At 26.3% G+C, this 20,990-nt stretch overlaps 6 protein-coding genes and 1 long non-coding RNA gene across 12 annotated transcripts in view; 3 read left to right on the forward strand and 4 right to left on the reverse strand.

Moving 5' to 3' along the window:
• LOC147657642 (uncharacterized) overlaps positions 1 to 1,702 on the reverse strand; it is a 5,646-nt gene extending 3,944 nt beyond the window's left edge. The window contains exons 1-3 of one of the 2 annotated variants that reach the window (XM_086907981.1): positions 744 to 1,702; positions 415 to 545; positions 85 to 343 (exon numbers count right to left, since the gene is read on the reverse strand). In XM_086907981.1, the coding sequence (XP_086764107.1) occupies position 545; positions 744 to 1,702 (960 nt within the window). In that variant the 3' untranslated portion in view covers positions 85 to 343; positions 415 to 544. Of the gene's footprint in view, positions 1 to 84; positions 344 to 414; positions 546 to 743 lie in introns of those variants that run through there. The other variant, XM_086907982.1, reaches the window with a different exon arrangement.
• Positions 1 to 2,702, reverse strand: part of LOC100869767 (Ubiquitin-fold modifier 1) — a 6,646-nt gene extending 3,944 nt beyond the window's left edge. The window contains exons 1-4 of one of the 2 annotated variants that reach the window (XM_003698977.4): positions 1,991 to 2,653; positions 1,771 to 1,827; positions 415 to 545; positions 85 to 343 (exon numbers count right to left, since the gene is read on the reverse strand). In XM_003698977.4, coding sequence (XP_003699025.1) covers positions 273 to 343; positions 415 to 545; positions 1,771 to 1,827; positions 1,991 to 1,995 — 264 coding nt within the window. In that variant the 5' untranslated portion in view covers positions 1,996 to 2,653 and the 3' untranslated portion in view covers positions 85 to 272. Of the gene's footprint in view, positions 1 to 84; positions 344 to 414; positions 546 to 1,770; positions 1,828 to 1,990 lie in introns of those variants that run through there. The other variant, XM_086907987.1, reaches the window with a different exon arrangement.
• The window catches only part of pod1 (coronin), a 14,338-nt gene extending 9,825 nt beyond the window's left edge, over positions 1 to 4,513 (forward strand). The window contains exon 19 of the mRNA XM_086907972.1: positions 4,461 to 4,513. The gene's annotated coding sequence lies outside the window, so the exon portion shown is untranslated. The remainder of the gene's footprint in view (positions 1 to 4,460) is intronic.
• LOC100869529 (uncharacterized) lies at positions 2,168 to 7,075 on the forward strand. Of its 2 annotated transcripts, none has more exons than XR_015292035.1 (9): positions 2,168 to 2,208; positions 3,546 to 3,972; positions 4,461 to 4,513; positions 4,669 to 4,750; positions 5,041 to 5,359; positions 5,439 to 5,530; positions 5,591 to 5,632; positions 5,792 to 5,899; positions 6,088 to 7,075. XR_015292035.1 is itself a non-coding variant. In XM_086907986.1 (9 exons), the coding sequence occupies exons 2-8, from the start codon at positions 3,899 to 3,901 to the stop codon at positions 5,832 to 5,834; spliced, it is 705 nt and encodes a 234-aa protein (XP_086764112.1). In that variant the 5' UTR covers positions 2,168 to 2,208; positions 3,546 to 3,898; the 3' UTR covers positions 5,835 to 5,854; positions 6,088 to 7,075. The 2 variants fall into 2 exon arrangements, 1 of the variants encoding a protein (XP_086764112.1); XM_086907986.1 differs by having other exon boundaries at positions 5,792 to 5,854.
• lgs (BCL9 domain-containing protein legless) lies at positions 7,024 to 13,039 on the reverse strand. The gene is made up of 7 exons (XM_012494060.3): positions 12,122 to 13,039; positions 11,790 to 12,028; positions 11,399 to 11,681; positions 10,934 to 11,292; positions 10,381 to 10,843; positions 9,939 to 10,146; positions 7,024 to 9,862 (listed from the first exon to the last, which is right to left on the reverse strand). Exons 1-7 carry the CDS (start codon positions 12,405 to 12,407, stop codon positions 8,065 to 8,067), a joined length of 3,636 nt encoding a protein of 1,211 aa, XP_012349514.2. The 5' UTR covers positions 12,408 to 13,039; the 3' UTR covers positions 7,024 to 8,064.
• LOC100865720 (integrator complex subunit 12) lies at positions 13,022 to 15,766 on the forward strand. Of its 3 annotated transcripts, XM_086907985.1 has the most exons (6): positions 13,112 to 13,224; positions 13,309 to 13,384; positions 14,032 to 14,211; positions 14,454 to 14,819; positions 14,947 to 15,019; positions 15,139 to 15,766. In XM_086907985.1, the coding sequence occupies exons 1-6, from the start codon at positions 13,112 to 13,114 to the stop codon at positions 15,345 to 15,347; spliced, it is 1,017 nt and encodes a 338-aa protein (XP_086764111.1). In that variant the 3' UTR covers positions 15,348 to 15,766. The 3 variants fall into 3 exon arrangements, with proteins under 3 accessions (XP_086764110.1, XP_086764111.1, XP_086764109.1); XM_086907984.1 differs by lacking the exon at positions 13,309 to 13,384 and having other exon boundaries at positions 13,022 to 13,224; XM_086907983.1 differs by lacking the exons at positions 13,112 to 13,224; positions 13,309 to 13,384 and adding an exon at positions 13,451 to 13,704.
• Positions 13,970 to 14,894, reverse strand: LOC147657643 (uncharacterized). The gene is made up of 2 exons (XR_015292036.1): positions 14,312 to 14,894; positions 13,970 to 14,145 (listed from the first exon to the last, which is right to left on the reverse strand). It is a non-coding gene; the product is annotated as an uncharacterized LOC147657643 (long non-coding RNA).
• Positions 15,767 to 20,990: the final 5,224 nt, after the last annotated feature.

The following is a 20,990-nucleotide window of genomic DNA, read 5'->3' on the forward strand; positions in this document are numbered from 1 at the left end:
ATCAAATATATGTATCTAATGTGTTTTTATAAATTTACCTTCATATTATTTGTGATTTAATTTTAAAATAAAAAATTATAGATATTTACTATATTTAATACAATTTAATTGAATAGTACAATTTGTAAAACTTAAGGAATTAAATAAAATTTCATTTAAATTTATATAAACAAATTTTATATGAAAAAATAATTTGTTTTTTCTGTTAATGAAAAATTCACATATAAATGAAAATTTTATAAACAATGAATTTTTATTGAAATTTGTGGAAATTATCTACTATATCCAACTCGATCTCTAGGAATTAATCTTAATTCAGATCCATGTTTAAGAAAAACGTTACCTGAAATTAATTATATTAATATAAATATTTAAAACATTTCCTATAATTTTTCTACAATATAAAAAATTTACCTGCTGTTTGCTGTGGATTGATACCTATTCCATCATCTGTGATTATTGCAGATGTTGATGGAGACACTTTGAATTCTTCTGCAGCAAATTTTAATACAGCAGTAAATGGAGTGTTATCTGGTACACTAAGTCTGCAATTATAAATATATAATGCTTATACAATCTTCAAAAATCTAATTTAGTTTAGAAACTAAATTAAATATTGACTTTAAAAAATGAGAATTTATATAAATAATAATTAAAATAAAATAAATAGAAAAAAATAATGTAATTAATTTTATATGAACTCTCATTTTCCTTTAATGATTATACAATGATTATGCTATTACCATCCAATATCTTTTTCAATTTTATGCCATATTGTACCATTGGGATGTGTTTTTACTAATTTCATTCTGTTATATATTATGTCTGAAATTTCTGTAGGACCATTTAATAACATTTCTACTATTTTGATAAGATGTTCATATTTAAATTCATAGTTCGATATCCAATGATTTTCTATCTCTTTCATATGACGTGCAAAATAAAATATACTATCAAGAAAATTTGTATAAACCTCTGGATTTTTTTGCATAAAATTCCAAAGTAATGTTTGTTTTATATTTATAAAAATTAAGCAAAGATTTACATCATTTTGAATAAGCTTGTTTGATAATAGTTGAACTATTATTTGTTTAATTTTATTGTTATTATCTAAGTTATCAGCAAATTGAATTAGTTTTAAATAAAAACCATCATCAAACATTTTATGAATACATTGTAGAACCTCATATTCATTATTATTGCCAATTAAAAATTCCCAAGACATAATTAAAGCTTCATCTTGTATATTTGAAGCAGAAATATCCAATTTTTCAAAAGATTCTATAATTATATTTGTACATATTCCATTAATTAATATATGCTTAAGAAAATTATTGAATCTATCATTGCCACAATATTCAATGTACAATTTTAAAAATTCATCTATAATATCAGTTGAAATATTAGTATCTTTCAAATATATTTCTAATAATTTATCACAGGCATATTTCAATTCAGAACATTTATATAAACTTGATCTACCTTCTTTCAACCAATGACTGTGAAGATTATTATCAAGTACATTTTCTTTGCCTATTTCATATGCTTTAGCAATTGTAATTTCAATAAATTGAGCACACTGGAAAATTTTTATAACATTTTCAGTGTTTATTTCTTCGTAAACATTTGGATTCTCTATGAATACAAGAAATGCATTAAACATTTTCAATATTTCAAGAAAATCAAACTCTGACATGTTCATATTATTTTATAGACATAAAATATATTTTAAAATTTTAGTGAAATAATAAATCACATCAATGAACTTACACTTTAAAAGGAAGTTTTGGATCAGATGTCAGAGTTATTTTAAAAGTAACTTTAGACCTGCAACAAATTAAAATTCTCATTATTAGTTATCAAATTGAATCATAATTTTTACAAAAACATATGTTTATAGAATGTTTACACGTTTCAGAATCATGATTTATATCTACGATTTTTTTTTTTATGTTATCTTTTTGAAGATTTTGTAAATCAAAATACGTACGCCATAATTATATTTATTAATTATCAAACAGTATTTTGTCAAAAAATGGATTATTCATAAATATATATATATATATATACATATATATTTCACTTTGAAAAAAACATTAACCTCAATCAGACGTTGTGCACTTCCTGCTATGCAATATAAGATATTCAACTCGATCAGAGTTGCCAGCATACGGAACAAAATGGCCGGTAACGATGTAAAATAAAAAAGTAAGAGAATAATATATCATTATATTATATGATTTTGTTGAAGAAATCATTATAATACGTCATATTGCCGTAACAAATCTCATCTATAATCATATATAATCTTATTAGGAATTTTATCAATAGTTTATCATCTCTTAACAAGGGATTTTTTTCCTTCCTTTATCATCTTCATGATTTCATCATTGACATCTCATCTGTTATCTATGTTATCTTTAGTATTTAACTCTTGTTAAAAATCCCATTACTGAGTTATAAATGATTATTAACTGGCTTTCTTTTCTCCTATTACTTTTCTTTTAAATCTTTTAAATTCTATAAAAAAATATGCTAGTCATATATATAATATAGTAAATGCCACTTTCCTTTTTATATTATTGTCGACCATTTTGTTCCGCATACTGGCAAGTCTGACAACTCTGTATTTAACATTTTGTATGAAATAAGCGGTATAAAACATACGTGTGTATAATACGCATATGTAAAAATTAGATACTACTATACTATTAGATACTATTATACCGTTAAAAATTTTCGTAAACATATTAAAAAAAAAAATTTAAATAATTAATAATTAAAATAATTATAATTTCTTTTATTGAAATTTAAAAACTATATTATATATATTTATAAAAAAATCAACGATTATATTTTAAATTAAAAATTCTCTCATTTCTATATTATATTTTAATACAAAATATACTATATAATCAATAAATATTTCATATATTTTAATAAATTTAATGAGTTTGAAAATATTTTAATAAATTTAATGAAACAAAGTATTCAGAATAAAATTAAGAATTAATTTAAAAATATAAATGAGTTCAATTCAATATATTTTATCTTATTAATCATAATTTTAATAATTAAATAGTGAAAAATAAAAATTTTTATCATCAAGATATTTAAATGCATTAAAAATATTCTTTAAAACTATTCGATTAAAAATGTTATACCTTATGTGCCTATATTCATTATGATAATATATAATTTTTGCAATTTATGATGTATATCATGTAATTCAATTTACGTACTTTATATATATATAATATATATTTATAAAAGGTACAATTTTTATTATATATATACATATATATACATATATATATATATATAATTTTTTTTTAAATATTTTCAATTTTAAATATTTTTTGCTCTTATTTTATTTAATAAATTAATACATTATTGTGACTAGTGAACAATTAAAAACATACTATAATGAATATATTTATATACATTAAATATTTGATTATAATAATTATATGAAAAAATAGAATTAATCAATGTTTATTAATGGTTATCTTTATTGTTGTGTTTTTTATCAACCAAATAAAAAGTACTCCATGATCAAATTTTTGAGATCGCCACGTTACGGCTTATCGCTTCGTAAGTAGTATGATTGTGCCGTTAATGTTGCATTAGTATATTGCACTCCATAGTTTCGGTGCATTAATTTATATCTACGATACAATGCAATAGATAATAGCGCGTAGAACGCGTTTTAATAAGTTACACATTCATAAAATCTAAGAAAAGTTGATTCTTTTCGTATGATTTAAACAATATAAAAGTAAAAAACGAATTATTAAGGTTAGATACAATTATTAAAGAACAACCAACCGCAAAGTTTCATGTAACTTTGATAAATTAGCTCTCAGGCTAACATAGAGAGAATATAGCCAAGTGCAAAATGGATAATAATAAAGTGGAGGACGAAAATCAACGTAATATTAACGATGGGGATTGGATTTGTCCCGATTCTCAGTACGTAGATTTTTTTTAAAGACAACATTATCTTGTATAAAATCAGCCTTACGTTTTATATTTGAATTTTATATTCAATCAAATAATAATATTTATTTTAATTAGTAACATATTTAACTAATAGTATAAATTTTATTATAAATCATGCATTTGATACATAATGTTACTTTCTTAAAATTTTAGTAAAAATATTAATTAAAAAAAAAAAATAAAATAAATAGATAATATGAATAAATGTGTTGTTTATTTAATTAAATTTAATAAATATATTAATATATCAATTATACTAATAGTTTATTTTTATTATTTATATTACATTTACATTTTATAATATTTGATAAAGAAAATAAAACAAAATATTTAATTTAAAAAAATTATTCATATAAGTTTTAGATTTTAAGATATTAATGTAAACCTATTAAATATTAATGTGAAAATAGATAAATTTAATGATATATGAGATATTTTGATAATGTTTAATATTTCAGATGTGCCAATGTAAATTTTGCAAGGAGAAATTCTTGTAATCGATGTGGAAAAGGTATATAAAAATTAATATGGTAATGTATAGTTTATATATAATTTTTTTTAAAATAATGTTTCATGAATTATATATCTTTGCAATTTTAATATTGCTTTATTAACATTATAGAATATATAAAATATTTCATAATAATTAATATGATTTTTATTCAGACAGGGGAGAATGTCCTAAGAAAAAAAAATTAGGACAAGAAATTGGCAAAGCAGCTGCAGAAAAAAGTAGAGGTTTGTTTAGGTAAATAATAAAAATAGTAAGAATATAATACAAAAAGACATTATTCATAAATTATTTTATATATATGAAATAAATATTTTAAAAATAATATTCAGAAATAATATAATAAAAATTTTAATTTGATCAGTTTTATTTAAATTGATATTTTGATTTTAATAATATACATAGTTGTACAATATATTGTATATCTTTTTTTAATTTCAATATATCTAGTATTCTTATAAAATATGTACAATAAGTAAATACTAGATATAGAGCAAATAAACAATTTTATTGTATGGTATTTTTAGTGCTGATGATTGGCAGTGCAGTAAGTGTGGAAACGTAAATTGGGCTCGACGACAGCAATGTAACATGTGTAATGCACCAAAATTTGGAGAAATTGAAGAACGTACGGGATACGGAGGAGGATACAACGACCGAGGAGTTGTTGAATATAAAGAAAGGAGAGACGATGATGACGAATACGATGAATTTGGACGTCGTAGAAAGAAACGAAAAATTGAAAACCGTTCAGATGACGATTCTAAAGATTCTAGGTATAGCAGTCCACCACGTAATAAATCTAAAGATGAAGATGATAGAAATGAAGTAGAAGAAGATCAAAATGTAATTGAATATATTTTTAGTGAAAATTGAAAATATTATATACATATAGTATATATATATATATATATTTAAATTTTAGGATGAAGATGAAGAAGAGGAAGATGATGAAGAAGATGGCGATTTATCTAAATATGATCTTAGTGAATGGGATGACTTTGCAGTTAAGAAAAAGTAAATTTTCACATGATTAATACTTCTGTAGTGAATACAATACATACTGTTAATTTTCAGTACAAATGGGAGCACTGTATCTTCAGAAGAACAACAATCAAGGTAACAATAACATAAATAATAATGATACAATTAAAAAATTTAAATCATTCAGTAAATTTTTTTCTATTAAATCAATAATAAAAATAATTATGGATAAAAATGCTCATATAATTATTGTAAAAACATTATTTTCATATAAACATAATGTTTTTTTCGCAGAGACAAAGATGACTGGCGCGATTCAGGAACATCTAGTCAATGAGAATATGTGCAGAAGGAAAGGTTTGACTTAGGTTTCGGGTATAAAATTGGTTGCAACAATGAATCGTAATTAATCAATGAAATTGTTGAACACTTTTCTCTTAAAACTTCTTAGATACAGTATTATCATATCCCTTATTGTAAATCAATAAATGTTGAATTGAATAATGGCATAGATGAATGAAGAAATAGATTCAACAAATTTGAAGAAATTCATAATACAATACTTGTTAAATAAATGATTTTTTTTACAGGTGAAAGGAAATTCAAGAATGACAACTTCTCGACAACAAGAGATATAACACAACGCAACAAATTTAGTGATTTAGTGAGCACCTTTGGATAAAGTGATGAACAATATATACAACTTATTGCAAGGGGGATTACAAATAAGCTTTACATTTCGTGACTGAGCTCATAGCTTCATTTGACTCAATGGATGGAGAGTGAAATGTAGGTTACTTATTTGCGCAATATTGTCTTAAATATTGCATAGTAATGTGGAAATTCGTAAAATACTTGGCGCAGGTAGAATATTTCTCTAGTAAATGAAATTAAAACAAAAAAACAGAAAAACAGAATGAAATCTGTAATATTGACATAATTTTATGGATGATATGTTACACGACTCGTTGTAAAAACTTTGAATTATGAACATAGATGAAATCTTATTTCTAACTGAAAATATAAAGTCTTCGAGAAAGCTCTCTATCATCATGTCACATATTTAGAAATGTTCTTTATGTTATCACAAAATTCATCATTTTGCGCTAAATCGCTTAAAATATTGCTCAAGCTGCTTCGAAAAAATTTTTTTTAGTTTATTTTCTCGCTTCGTCTTTCTCTAATTTTCTCATTCATTCTTTTTTTTTTTCTCTTTCTTCATGCATAACATCTAACGATTAAATAAACATATTATAGTATTAAAAAATCATTCCTTAATGAATATAGATATGTATTGATGTCTTCAGAAAGAAGAAAAAAGGATACATTTTCTTGTTTGACTATCACAGATCCGAGTAAGTTGGAAGCAGCCTGTTTTTTAAATGAAAAAAAAAAATGAGCTCATCATATTTAAAAACTCTCATTCAGTTTTCAACGGACAGAAAAAAATAGCATGATTAAAAAAAAATCTAATGTCCGTTTTCAAATAATCACGAAACTTATTATCGATCAATTCTGATACTGACTTCTTGTAAATATCTTTATTTTTCATTTATAATAAAAATCATTCATCAACAACATAATTGTTCTTAGTCAATTATTCTTTTTCTCTTATAATCATTACGCTACGTGGGGTCATGATTATGCACAGTGTTGGTCACGAGGGAATTGGTGAAGGGAATATAAGGGACGGGCAATATTATTTTAAGGAGTATGTTGCAACAGGAATATATATCGTATATATGTACAATTATGAATTTGAGCTTGTTTGACTGCGTTTTTTTTTCAATTATTTAGTGATAAAAGGAAGGATGAATTTTTCACCGGCATATCTTTATGTCGTTTCTTCAAATACTTCATTAATTCTCGCACAGTATTTTATCACGAGCAATTATTCGAATAAAAAGGAAGAGAAGAATCTTTGCCTTTTTTTGTTTACGTTCTTTCTTTCTTTTTTCTGATCCACGAAAATCTCTAGCAACGATCACCGTATATTCCGATCGACGAAATAACGATTACTACGAAGAAATCAGATTTTACATTAGTATTTACATGATTCGCGTAACGCTACGCGATATTTGTAATGTTTCCAATTTACAGAGTGAATTCTGATACGAAAACGATATTTTCTAAGACGATGGAACAGATTTTAGAGACGCGAGAGACATTAAAGACTTTAATGTCATGATTTATGAATAAAACGCTTATCGATATAATAACACATACATAAACAACTTCGTAAATAAAGAATTGAACGAGAATTTCGTTACCACCGCCAGTCATGATAAACCATTTTACAGAAAATGGTATGTCATTAATTATTTTTCATAATTATTCATCACATCAACATAGAACCTTAACAAATTCGACTTCTTTATCCTTTACAAGTTTGCACGCAATAATTTTATATAAAGTTTTACATTCTTCGAAAATGCGTGTTCATTCTTATGATCGAAATTGTTCTCAAGATTAATAAACATAATTGTCAAGAAGGACACAAAAAGGCCACCACAATCATAAATTATCGCCGTCGCGACATTTATCTTCGATCAAACAGATAACACATTTTATTTCGGCATAAAGAACTGCTGATGCGAATGCGAGTTCGGCGGCGGATGTAAATTAGGATGTGGTGGACCACTACCTCTTGTCCCAGTAGCATAAAGTTGTTGCTGGAAGTTATGGAATTGTTGAGCATAATTTGGATCCGACATGCTTGGTCCAGTACCGACGAAAGGGCTATTCTTGAAGTTACTAGTAGCACCACCCATGCTCGGAGGTAATGGCTGAGTCGCATCCGGAGGAGGTCCTAATCCCATGGGACTACCTTTACTACCAGATACGTACATACCAGGATTTGGTTGACTGGGAACTTGCGATACCATGTCAGGTGGGAAGACTTTATCTGGATCCATTGAACTTCCTGGAAAGACGCCGCCACCAACCATGTGTTGCATTCGCATTAAATTAGGCTGAGGTCTCATATTGCCAACAGGTCTCATTGAGGGATGTACACCAACAGATGTATTCATGGATTGTCCGTCCATCCTCGGAGAACCTCCCATGCCAGGAAGTCCACCGCTCATGGTTGATGGCATACCACTATGTGGACCCATACTATTTGGTACACAACCGTTCGGGAAGTACTGAAGATTTACAGATGGTGTGCCCATCTTTGATTCTAAATTAGATAAGGGATTTGTAAATCGTTGAAGGAAGTCCAAGCTTGGTGGCCCTCTAGGAGTATGACCAACGTTAGGCCTAGCCGGTAAATATTGTATCGTGTTCGGAGCACTAGGTTTTACTTGAACGTTCGCTCCATTGTAAGGACTAGGACCAGTTACGTGACCTGTCATTAATCTTGGCGGTGGTGCATGAGGATCGCCACCAGGATATGCATTTGCTGCATTACCTGAATGACTACTCATCATACCATGTCCCATTATAGGATGACCTATTTTGCTAGGTACACCAGGACTTCCTGTATGCGAAGTTGTCGGACTATAACTCGTTGGTGGTCCTGCGAGACTCATGCACATTCCTCCTACTTCGCTTGGTTCATTGGTTGGACCACCCATATGACAACTTCCATTCATTTCACCGCCTATTTGCATCATATGCATACTATGCGGATTGCCGAATTGCATCATTCCAGTATTTCCAGAATGAATAGGTCCTTCATTACCTAATGAATTGCTAGCTGCCGTGTTGGTAAGTTGCTGACTCATCTGAGCTAAGGAAGTTATAGGATCAAAATGATTTGTACTCATTGCGGTTAAACTGCCGAGTCGCCCTCCGATATTGTTGGGATTAAGAGGCACATTGTCTGAAGGTTGACTCACATTAATAGATGGTCTTCCGCAAGGAAAGGGAGCATTTGAACCTCCCAAAGGAGGCACCACTGTTGTATTTCCGGAATTATTTGGATTTGCAACTGTAGATTGTTGAGGTGGCTGTTGCGGTTGTTGCGGTTGCTGTTGTGATTGTTGTTGAGGTTGAGTTTGTTGTTGTTGAGTATCTTTTGTCGATGGCGGTGATGTGTCAGGTTTTGTAGTAGGTGATGCTGGTACTGTTCTTGGGGGACCCATACTATCCGATATATTTGCGTTGTGCGGTGCTGGACTACTTTGTGCACTTGCACTAGACTTATTTCCAGGTTTTCCAGGATCAGCTGGAGTATGTGGAGCACCATTGCCTGGTGTATGCGGAGTATGAGGAGTATGTGGACTATGTAAAGAACCTGTAAAACCGCGATTCATATCCATCTGAACTGGACTTGCACCTTCGGATCTAGGAAATTGATTACTATTGTCCAAAGTTCCTGGCAAAATTCTGTTCGATATCTCTGTATTGCTGGCTGTGTTTCTATAAAAAAAAAGTACAGAATGATATGAAATCATATATTTACATTAAGAAGTAAATAATCACTAAATATACTTACGTAGATAAATTGCCATCTTTTAAACTTGTATTTGGTTGTTTTTGTATTGTTAGTTCTTGTCCTTCGAAAGTATTAAGATATTGAATCTGTTGAGGACTCGGAACCGGCATCAGATTTGCTTCCTTCACACCTGTTGCATTTACTGCTCCAGTATGTTGCTGCTTTTGCTGGGCTAAGGATTGCAGCGTGCGGCAAAACATACCATCCACTATGTTGTAACATATAATACGATCAATTCACCGCGTAATTTTTTAAGCAGTGAACTTTTAAAATATTTTATGTAATAATTAAAATAATCATTGTTACTTAGTTGTTGTATTAAAATCCTTTGAATGCAATTTAATATCAAATATTATTTAATGTATTAAACATATTTTGAAACATACAATCTACAATAAAATGCCTATAATAATAAAATAATTATTTTATTGCTTGATCTTACCATTTGGAGGTTGACTGGTGGGAAAGTCTAAAGAAGAATCTTTTTGAGCAGTCGTTCCACTAGGACTAAGTGTTGAGATATGCGAATGAGAAACAGGTGTTCCTGGATTACTATGATTAAGTCTTGTTGTTGATACAGCTGTTGCATTCCCAACTGTTGGATTTGGAGAATCTTGACTTGTCGGACTTTGTCCTTGTAGATGGCTAGTTCTCTGATTACCGAGTTGAAATTGTCTATTGCAATCTGCAGGTGAATTTAGAGCTGAACTTGCGCGAGGTGATGGTAAAGACAAATTGCTAGTTGGATTATTAGGTGAAGAAGGATTTGGACTTTGTATCGCAATTGGCACACTTGCAGATCGAGTTGTTTGATGATATGGTGGTGGTGGTCCTTGACTACGTGGAACTCCTACCATATTAGCACCTCGTAATGGAACTCCTGTTCCAGGACTTCCAACACTGGTCTGCAATATAAATAAACATTATATTAAATCGATACATTAATATTTTCAAAATATTTTTCTTTTCAAAATTATTTCTCTTAATCATTTTACCTTATTTTTTCCATCAAGAAATTGATGTTGCAATTTATGCCAATCCATAGTTGGAGGACATTGAGTTGGTACAACTGAAGGAACATTTGTTGGAGGACACGTTGATACCGCTGTTCCTTGTGTTGCATCTAGTGTATTAGTAGTTTCTTCTTTATGTTCAGGAAATAACATCATTTGCATTTTCCTAATGGTTGCTAATTGAACCTCTCGATGTTGCCTTTGTTGAGGAGTTAAATTTTCGTCTGGAACTTTGACACCTTGTAAAGATGGCTGTAAACTGCCTGGACCTGGACTGGTAGTACCTCCTAATAAATTAGGACTATGACCCATTGTAGTATTATTCGGAGGTTGAGGATTTGCTGTAATAAAAAGCACAGTTTTAATGAAATATAGAGAAAAAAAAAATACCATTAAAAAAATGAAAATATTTTCAATTTTAATATAAAATGCAAAACTACATATTACCTGAATTACCAGGTGAATTTGGTACAAGGCAAGGCACATCTATATTTGCATCATCCAATGATGGTTCAGAATTGCCAAGAGTATTACCACCATTTAAATTTCTTAGATTAGGTTGTTCATTCCAGAATGGAGGAGCATTAGGATCAAGAGCTGGTAGATCAGGAGGTTGTTCATTTTGAAAATTATTTGTACCTCCTTGATGAGTTTTTTGTTTCATCATTGCAAGATTGTTTAACCATTGTGCAGGATTTTGACGGAATTGATTTACTTTATTTGGATGTTTCTGAAATAATAATATCCTATTAATTTTTAATTTCTAAATATAAAATAAACATAATATAAACATAAACATAAAAATAATGTAATTTTTTTATGAAATTTAATTACATACTTCTAAATACTTTTTAGTGCCTGGTTGTGCACAATGATAAGCAATAATTGACGGATATTGCCCTTGTAACACTGCATCTGCACCTTTATTTGCTAATGTTGTAGAAAATACAAAAATTTGACTTTGTTGTTGCATATACTGAGCTTCACCACTTCCTGTACTAGTTCCCATCTGTTTTCCAAGAACATTACTAACTAATGGCTGAATACCATCTGCAGTAATCACATTACCACTACAATCTACAATAAAATGAATGAAATAAAATAAAAAAGAATGTTAAATATTAAAAATATAAATAATTAATAGAATATAGAAATTAAATTTATATCTACCAGGTATATCATCTGTGGGATTATTATGATCACCTTCTTGCTTCACTGAATTTAGAATTGGTTGATTTGCACTATTATTTTGATTCTCCCCTGATAATGTACCTTCTCCATTAGAAGGATCCAAACAAGGATCCCTAGAACACTCTGTTGTGTCCTCTCCAGTTGTATCATCATTATTACCTCCGGAACCCTCTTCTTTGATTTTAACTGGATCCGTGTCAGGTTCTTCTTTAACAACAGTGGTTGGTACACAACTTGGTTCGTTGGGCTTTTTTTCTGTTTTCATGTTTGAAGATTATTGGATAAATTATCCTGTCAGACTTTATTCAGGTGAATAAAGATTAAACACATGGCCACTATCATCCGCAACATGCGGTGTAACAATGCATTCGAAACAGTAGTAGAGGTTAACAACGAAATATCATTGACCGGTACCGTGCAAGCATGTACTTAAAAAACCATGTATAACAGCACTCTCGAGGAAGGCATGTTTCTGTGAATCTGTATTATTTCTCTGATGATAGAAGTTCTGGTGATCGTCGATTCAGCGCGTTTTCAGTCATTTAGTCTAGCTAACCGCAGAATCGGATTCCTACGCATGGAGGAATCACGGTTGTCAGCGGGCGACTGATATAAGAATATGAAAGTAAGACCAATACCACGAAGGTATCGAGATGAAGAAAATATCTAAATGTCAGCCCCGTCTCTGCGGCGAGTACATAGCGTACCTCCGGCTTTAATGTTGTACGGAACACCACGTTGTAATCGCAAAAGATGTATCCAAAACATAGAACAGGGGCCAATGCACGCTGCACTCAAATTTCTTTGCCATTCGCGAGCATTGTTCTCCAACTTTATTTGTCACTTCATGGTCGCTTTGATTATTTATTTCTTTTACGCACGGCTGCCAACTGCCCGTCGAAAGTTAGACATCGTTTTAACGCGCCTCGAGAAGGAAGCGTTCATACCTTTTCCGATAAATAGAAAAAGATGGAAAGAGAACACCAGGCGTACTTGACTTGTTCCTTACACTTGATCGCCTGCAGGGTTACTATTTTGGTCTTTCTTTGCTTGTATTTTCACCATTCTTTCAAAACTTTAACGTAAGTATTCATATCTAAATGCATACCTTTCTTTATTCTTTTTGTAAAGTAAAGTTTTATTCACGATAATATCTCCCTAGACAGAGGCTGCATTTATTTAACGCAGAATCAAAACTCTGTAAAATTAAATTTGGAATACGCGAGACCAGGGACGAATCAAGTAATAGCAGTGCCTATGTTCTTTAACTTTCGTTATTTTTTACTTTATGTACAATATACGGTTCCCATGTATGGAAATACTTTCCAAGCGGTATTTTTAAAATGTAAAATGACATTAAAAAAATTAAAAATTTGACCAAATAATAATGTATTTGTGTTTATATGAATATTTAATTTAAATATATATAAATTATCCATGTTTCATAGATGTTATTTAAAAAAAGATATGAAATAAATAATTAAAATTTTTGTGTTATTTTTTAATTGCATGATTTATTTAACGCAAATTAACATAAATATTTTATGTACATATTTAAATATGTAAGATTTCATATTACTTAAAGATATATGATTATAATCGATTATATTTCATATTTTTTTATAATAGTAATAAATTTAATTTTAACTATAATTTATTTAAAAAATGAAACAATTTAATATAATTGAATAGATAATTAATAAATATAACCTAGAATTTTTTTTTAATTCTTTTATATTTTGAATAATTATAGTTTAAATATTATATGAAAAGTTAAATATTAGTTATTATTAGTTGTATTATATGAAAAAAATATTTAATCAGATATTTATAACAAATTTATTATTTATTACTAAAAATTTTTCATACAATTATCTTATATTTTACAGATCAAAGTAAGTCATATAAAAATGTCACAATTGGAGTTAGATCCTCAATTTACACAGGGTTTACATCTTTTACATTCCACTAATAAAGATTCTGCAGAACAATTACGAGCTCTTCTAGATGAAGCAATCAAACAAAAATATGGACCATCAAAAATGTTATCGAATGTATTACACAAAAAGGTAATTAGATAATAACTAATTTAAACATATTATTTTGAGGGTTATCAAGAAAAAAAAAGTAAATCAAAGTGGTTTATATTAATTAAGTTATTATACTTACAGAATTAGTTCTGATATCAGGGCACTCATGAAGCATAGGAGATTTCATTCACGTAAAAAGATATCCAGTATTTGATCCCTCTGTATGCACTATCATTGTCATTTTATTTTGAATTTCTATCTTTTGGATTTTCTGTTTTTAGTATATGATGGAGGAACCAGTGCTAAGTGATCATAGCAGCAGTAGTAAAAAGAGTAAAAGCTCCTCTTCTTCTTCTTCCAAACATTCAAGTAAATCAAGCAAAAATAACTCTCCTGTAAATTTACCAACTCGTGACACACCACCTGATATTATTCAGACTGATAATACTTTAGCATTAGAAATACTAGAAGATGATCTGACATGTGTAATTTGCAAAGGAATGGATGTTGGTGCAAGAAACAGACTTGTTGAATGTTTAGAATGCCATTCCTTATACCATCAAGAATGTCATGTTCCACATATTTTAGATTCTCAAATAGATGTACCAGGATTGGTGTGGTATTGTTCAAACTGTTCCAAATCTCAGGTGTGTGTATTCACTCACATTATAATTTATTATATTTTTAAATTTAGGAATATATTTTTGATTTATTGAAGAATTCTAGAAAAAAAATAAATATTATGAAATAATAAATTTTTCTTTTAATTTATAGGTTTCAAAAGAAAGGAGTTCACCAAAAACAGTGATAGAAAGTAAATCTAAAGAACAAAAAAAATCCAATTTGAGTAAGTTCTCAATATTAAAAAATATATTTTAAAAAATTTTTTTTTTATAAAAAATTTTAAAAATTTATTATATATTAAAAGAAAGAGAAAAAGTAGCTATTATTATTTTTTTTAAATAGGTGGTGGAAACAAAATAACACCAAATATTCATATTATAAGTGCAGATAGAAGATTAAAAGATATGATGAAAAAAGCTAAACAGGATAAACGAAGCACAAATATTACTCAAAGTTCAAAAAAAAATTCTTCATCCAACTCACCAGCATTGTCTTCAACAAAATCTCAGGAAAAATCATTAGTATATAAAATCAAATCAGGTGTAGAATGAAGCACTTATTATATATATTATGACAATATTTTATAATGTGAAAAAGACTTAAACAAATTTTATAATTTCGACGTTACAAGTTGATTAGTTAATTGAGAAAATCTTTAACATTAATAGTGCTAATCAAATATTTTAATATCAAAATCGATATATTTTGTAAAAAATATAATTTGAACAAATAATGTTAATATTTCATACCGCAGTAATTCCCGATTTTTTGCTAGCTAAGATTTTTACTTTTTATATTATTATATATTTTCGTTAGAAATACTTAGATGATTTTTTAAATATAATTTGTTATGAAATAATGAATTGTGACGCAATGTAATTTGATATTGTAACATTTAACATTTAAAAAATATAATTTTTTGTACAAACATACATTAATTTAAATATATAAATAAAAATATGCAATTGAATTTTTATAAAATTTCATAAAAACCTAAAATAAAAAAAAATGATAAAATATAAAAAAATATTAAATATGGGTACTTCAAAATAAATTTTACAAATTACGAATTCATTTATAATACCAATATATTTTTGCAATGCTTTGCAATTTTTCAAATGCTTATTTGTTTATCCCTACATCCCATTGAAAATTTAGCAATTAGTCATTTCATTTTCAAATGTTATTTATAATCTACTTGTATGCGAGATGGGGGGTTGAATTCTATTTACATATACATTCATACATCCATACGCACAAATAAAGCAATATTACATTCATACATTGCACTCTTCATTTATAATATACAACGATAAAAGATACATTCAAAAATTCATGGGAATGAAAATGAGCCTATTTTATATTTTTTTCTTACACAGTTCCCGAGTTAAATATATTTAAGTTATTCTTATAGGGAACAATTATCCTCCTTCCCCCCATCCATTTTTTTGGAAGCTTAACAAAGAATAATCTTAAATTTGACATGATGTTTGGAATTATCTATACTACGAAGCATGACATTATTAATCGATTCATAAAACTGTTAAACATTTCCTCCATTAATTACAATACAATACATATGTTGAATGCAGAATTGACAAGCTTTTCAGATGGATGGAGTCAATTGTCGAGAGTACAAATTGTCGAGAAATTCTGCTATACCACAAGCAATTCTCAATATTATACTTAAATGTCAATATATTTTTCGTAAGAATATATTGAGAATATTTAAATGTCACAAATTCTGAGACTAGCTTTCTTCATATTTTAAGCAGTAAATAATATTTTTACATTAATTATATTGAAAGATAAATAAAAATTAATGCTTATTTATTCTAAATAATTCTAAATTATGTTGTATTAAATAAGTTTTAAACAAATTGATAAATGACTTGAAAAATAACTAATAATATTTTCGATTTAAAATTAATTATTAGTGCAAATTTTTTTTTTAAATATTTTTTTCATTAAATATACAAATGTTTTATATAATATTCAAATATTTTAAATGTTTTAAGGAAACAGAATTTCATCGAAAAATTTTTGCATGTATACAATATTACATAAAACATTAAAAAACGTAGCATATTACACGGCTTTCCATCAAATTGCGCTTGAACATATGTTCTTCGCGTATAATACAAGATATTCTATATTATAATTTTTGAATTATAATTTTGCAAATGAATATTTTGATTACTAAAAATATAGATCATACATAAGAATCTTCTAATTTTTAGTTAATAGAGACAAAACATATGCATATAAGAATATATGTGCAATATATTAATATACGTCAATCTGTGTTATGTAAAATAATATACACATATTAAAAGAAAGTTTAATATACCATAATAAAAACATCGATCCTTATTGTGGACGTTACATAATATTATTCGAATAATGTATAAACCTACTTTAGAAAATTTCAAGTCAATTTTACAATTCCAATAGCTTCTTTAATATACACTATTTTTTTTTTTTTACTAACTCTTATACGATAATATAAAAATATTGATATTAATAATAATGACAATTTTAATGAACATTTTATTGAATATTTACAATTAGAAACGTATCATCCACAATTCAAGGATTTGCTATTTATTTAATTCATTATATCATTAATATGTTTGCATTCAACGATTCAATTACAATAAGAGCGATCATATTATCGCTCTTTATCACTAAATATTTTCATTATTTGTTTTGTACAATATATTACTTCAATGTATAATAATTTAAAAATATATTACTTAATCTATGAAAGAAATAATATATATATATTTTTACTGTAATTATATTTTTATATTATAATAATTATTAGAACAGACTTTTTTTTATATTTAAATAGAATATTTATTTATTTTATTTCAATCATTAAGTTAATAAAATTTAAATAAAAAAAATTCATTATTTCGAAAATATTTAATAAAAAAAAATTTATAATTATTTTATTAAATTTTTAAATAATAAGCATTCTAACATAGTAATACAGTAATGCAAATTATTTGTATTTTCACAATTCATTATCATTAATATATAAATACTATTTCTATTTCCAAAATATTGCATAAAAATATTCAATATTTATCGAATAGAATAAATATCTTATTTAAATAATATGAATAGTAATTTTCAGACGATTGTTTCAATTCATTTCATTGTAAATGGTTTATTAGATTAAAAATATTTTAAGGAAGTGATAAAAAAGTAATTTAATAATAAGTTTTATTAAAATATTATTATATACTAATATTATTGAAATTAAATTTTGTATATATGTGTGTTTGCATATATATATATATATATATATATATATTTGTATAATTTTTAATTATAATATAAATATTTGTGTTAAGACAATATATAATTTGCATAAAAAATTGTTATAAAATAATGCCAATTAAGAGTCAAAATTAATTACTTTCATTTTTGAAGATTTATCCAATAATTTAATATAACTAAATTGCAAATATTATTCACAAAAATATTTTTCATAACTTTATTTGTTTGTATAAACATTTTGTATAATTATTAAAATGTTCTGAATTTTTTTATTCAATTAAATTTATAAATAAAATAGAAAAAGAATATTTTAAGTAAAATTTATATAAATATTTATAAATATATTTATAAATATTTTTTTTTAATTTTAATAGATGTTATTTTTTTGCTGAAATTTTTATAAAATCATTTGGATTAAATTTTTTTTTTTGCATTATTTTTAATTACGAAATAATTTTTATATTCTTTACTATAAATTCATTATACAAATAAAATATGTCCCACAAATAAAAATACTTAGCAAAATAATTTTCAAATCTATAGTATATTATAATATATTCAATATCAATATAGAAAATTGATTTTAATTTTATAGAAGAATTAGATTGAAATATATACAAAATAATATTTTTAGAATATTACGAAAAAAATAATAATAGAACAGATGTATATAATCATAATTTATCGATAGTTTCATTTTCTATTCTGTTATCATTTATATCATACATTTTTGTAATATCATATTGCATATTGCATGAAATACATAATGAAATAATATAATATATACGATGATATATACGAAATAAAATCATTACATAATTTCGATATAGATTAATAATCCAATTAAATTTGAATATAATAGAACATTTGCAATGTTCCATCATTATTTTACATAGATAAAAAAAATTTAATAAAACGATTTAATATTTAAAAAAAATGATTATACGTATATATAGTATATATACGTGAATAAAATATATCATAATAAATTACATAGAGCAGATTGACGTATTATTTTCATATAGATAATTCAATATTTGTTGGAAATATAAATAAATATAATTCATATAAAACAGATACATAAATCAATGACAGGGAAGCTGAGAACTGTAGAATAGATAAAATACACGAAAATGTTAATTAAGTACAAGAATGAGCTTAAACCTCAGCATCCCTAGACCTATCATTTAAATTATCAAATAATAATTTTTATAGTTCAAACATTAAGTAGATCTATTTCAATAAAACAGTTTCTAAAAGCGCATGGAGAAAAATTGGCAGTGCGCAATGGGCAGTGAATTAAATTGTTAAATACTAATATATATCAGAATAATGAATAATTTCAGAGATTTAATATTTTATTATGAGATGCAACTTTCAAACTGAGATAGTCTTAGATAAAATAAAATAAAATAAAATAATGTAAATAGTGAATTGCAAAAAAATACTGTTTATCGTTGTATCTTTTTAAAAAATCTCTTTTTTTTTTAATGCATTCAATTATGATATTATTGACCAATTGACGAAAAATCTCAAACCTCTGCAATGAACGGCAAAAATATAATTGGACATGTATAAAATTTTTTTCTACTGCATTTTCTTTTTTTTATTTTCTTTCTTTTTTTTTTTTTAATCTGTATTTGTAAGAGTCTAGAAATTGTTCTTTGCTGATATACAATATAAAAGATTTTTTCATTTTTGCAACTATTATGTGTTTCACGCTTAACGATATACCATAATAACTATTGTTGAATAGACAATTAATATATAATTGTATCTATATATATAATAATATAACTTATTATATAACTATTGTAGTAAGAGCAATAATAATTATAATATAGCTCCTATAGTAGTTGTAAAATCATTATATGATTTATATAATGATCTTACAAATCATAGCAACAGTCATATTCATATAAATGTAGTTGTATAAAATAGATAAAAATAAAGTCAAAAGATAAATAAAAGAAAAAATAATAAAAAAAAATTGTTTTTTTTTTTTTTTTTTTTTTTTTTTTTTTTTTTTTTTTTTACATATTAAATATATAGATAGGCCTAGAGTAGTCTGAACTGCTCTTACAATTTTTTTATTTTCCCAATTTTTTCTTTCATTTAACCATTAACTGCCTTAATTTAATATCATTCTCTCTCTCTCTCTCTCTCTCTCTCTCTCTCTCTCTCTCTCTCTCTCTTCTCTCTCTCATTTTTTTGTTATCTCTGAAAGAGTTTTTCATTCTCAATTATATATTATAATACATATATAGACCCTCTCTAACTAGCTCTCTATAATCCGTGAAGATGTATGTTGTGATCTTTGCTTTACATATTTTTTATGTATATATATATATATATATATAATATATAACATATTAATAATATATATCATAATGAAGATAGTAGGCATAGCCACTCGTGCTCGGATCACAGACTACTCGCTGCCGTACTTCTTTCGTACAGACAGTCTGATGGACACTATGGCTTTTTTCTCACTTAAATTTTACACATTATATTTTTCTCCTGTTATATATATTACGTATACACGTACAGATATTTGATCAACAATAAAAATGAAAACATTAATTTTCTTTACTTTTTTCTTTCTTTGTTATAGATATTTTAAATGAATTTTGCATCTCCAATCTTAAACACAACAAATTAATATTAATATTTGGTTACATCATTGAAAAGGTATACTTTTTATTATATGACAAATTATGTCTTTTATTAACGGAAATTTCATTGATTGCATTGAGATTCTCTTTATTGTTTTTTTATAATTATAGTTTATTATAAATATTATATATACATATACGTATATATATATATATATATATATATATATATACAGATTGCTAATTTATTCGTTATTAATATATTAATATTTTAAGAGAGTAAATTTTAAA

This window comes from Apis florea, unplaced genomic scaffold (genome assembly GCF_048593485.1).
Source record: "Apis florea isolate Af1SG1 unplaced genomic scaffold, ASM4859348v1 contig_3036_pilon, whole genome shotgun sequence".
Lineage (NCBI taxonomy): Eukaryota > Metazoa > Arthropoda > Insecta > Hymenoptera > Apidae > Apis > Apis florea.

What these genes read in the sequence shown, in the direction of transcription:
- LOC100865720 (XM_086907985.1), top strand. Translation starts at nt 13,112, where the DNA reads ATGGAAAGAGAACACCAGGCGTACTTGACTTGTTCCTTACACTTGATC. An exon ending in CGAATGTATTACACAAAAAG is followed by an intron (nt 14,212 to 14,453) that starts GTAATTAGATAA and finishes TTCTGTTTTTAG; the next exon opens with TATATGATGGAGGAACCAGT. An exon ending in CAAACTGTTCCAAATCTCAG is followed by an intron (nt 14,820 to 14,946) that starts GTGTGTGTATTC and finishes TTTAATTTATAG; the next exon opens with GTTTCAAAAGAAAGGAGTTC.
- LOC100869529 (XM_086907986.1), top strand. Translation starts at nt 3,899, where the DNA reads ATGGATAATAATAAAGTGGAGGACGAAAATCAACGTAATATTAACGAT. An exon ending in TGGATTTGTCCCGATTCTCA is followed by an intron (nt 3,973 to 4,460) that starts GTACGTAGATTT and finishes TTAATATTTCAG; the next exon opens with ATGTGCCAATGTAAATTTTG. An exon ending in TTGTAATCGATGTGGAAAAG is followed by an intron (nt 4,514 to 4,668) that starts GTATATAAAAAT and finishes ATTTTTATTCAG; the next exon opens with ACAGGGGAGAATGTCCTAAG.
- lgs (XM_012494060.3), bottom strand. Translation starts at nt 12,407, where the DNA reads ATGAAAACAGAAAAAAAGCCCAACGAACCAAGTTGTGTACCAACCACT. An exon ending in TTCTTGATGGAAAAAATAAG is followed by an intron (nt 10,844 to 10,933) that starts GTAAAATGATTA and finishes TTTATATTGCAG; the next exon opens with ACCAGTGTTGGAAGTCCTGG. An exon ending in CACCAGTCAACCTCCAAATG is followed by an intron (nt 10,147 to 10,380) that starts GTAAGATCAAGC and finishes GTTACAACATAG; the next exon opens with TGGATGGTATGTTTTGCCGC.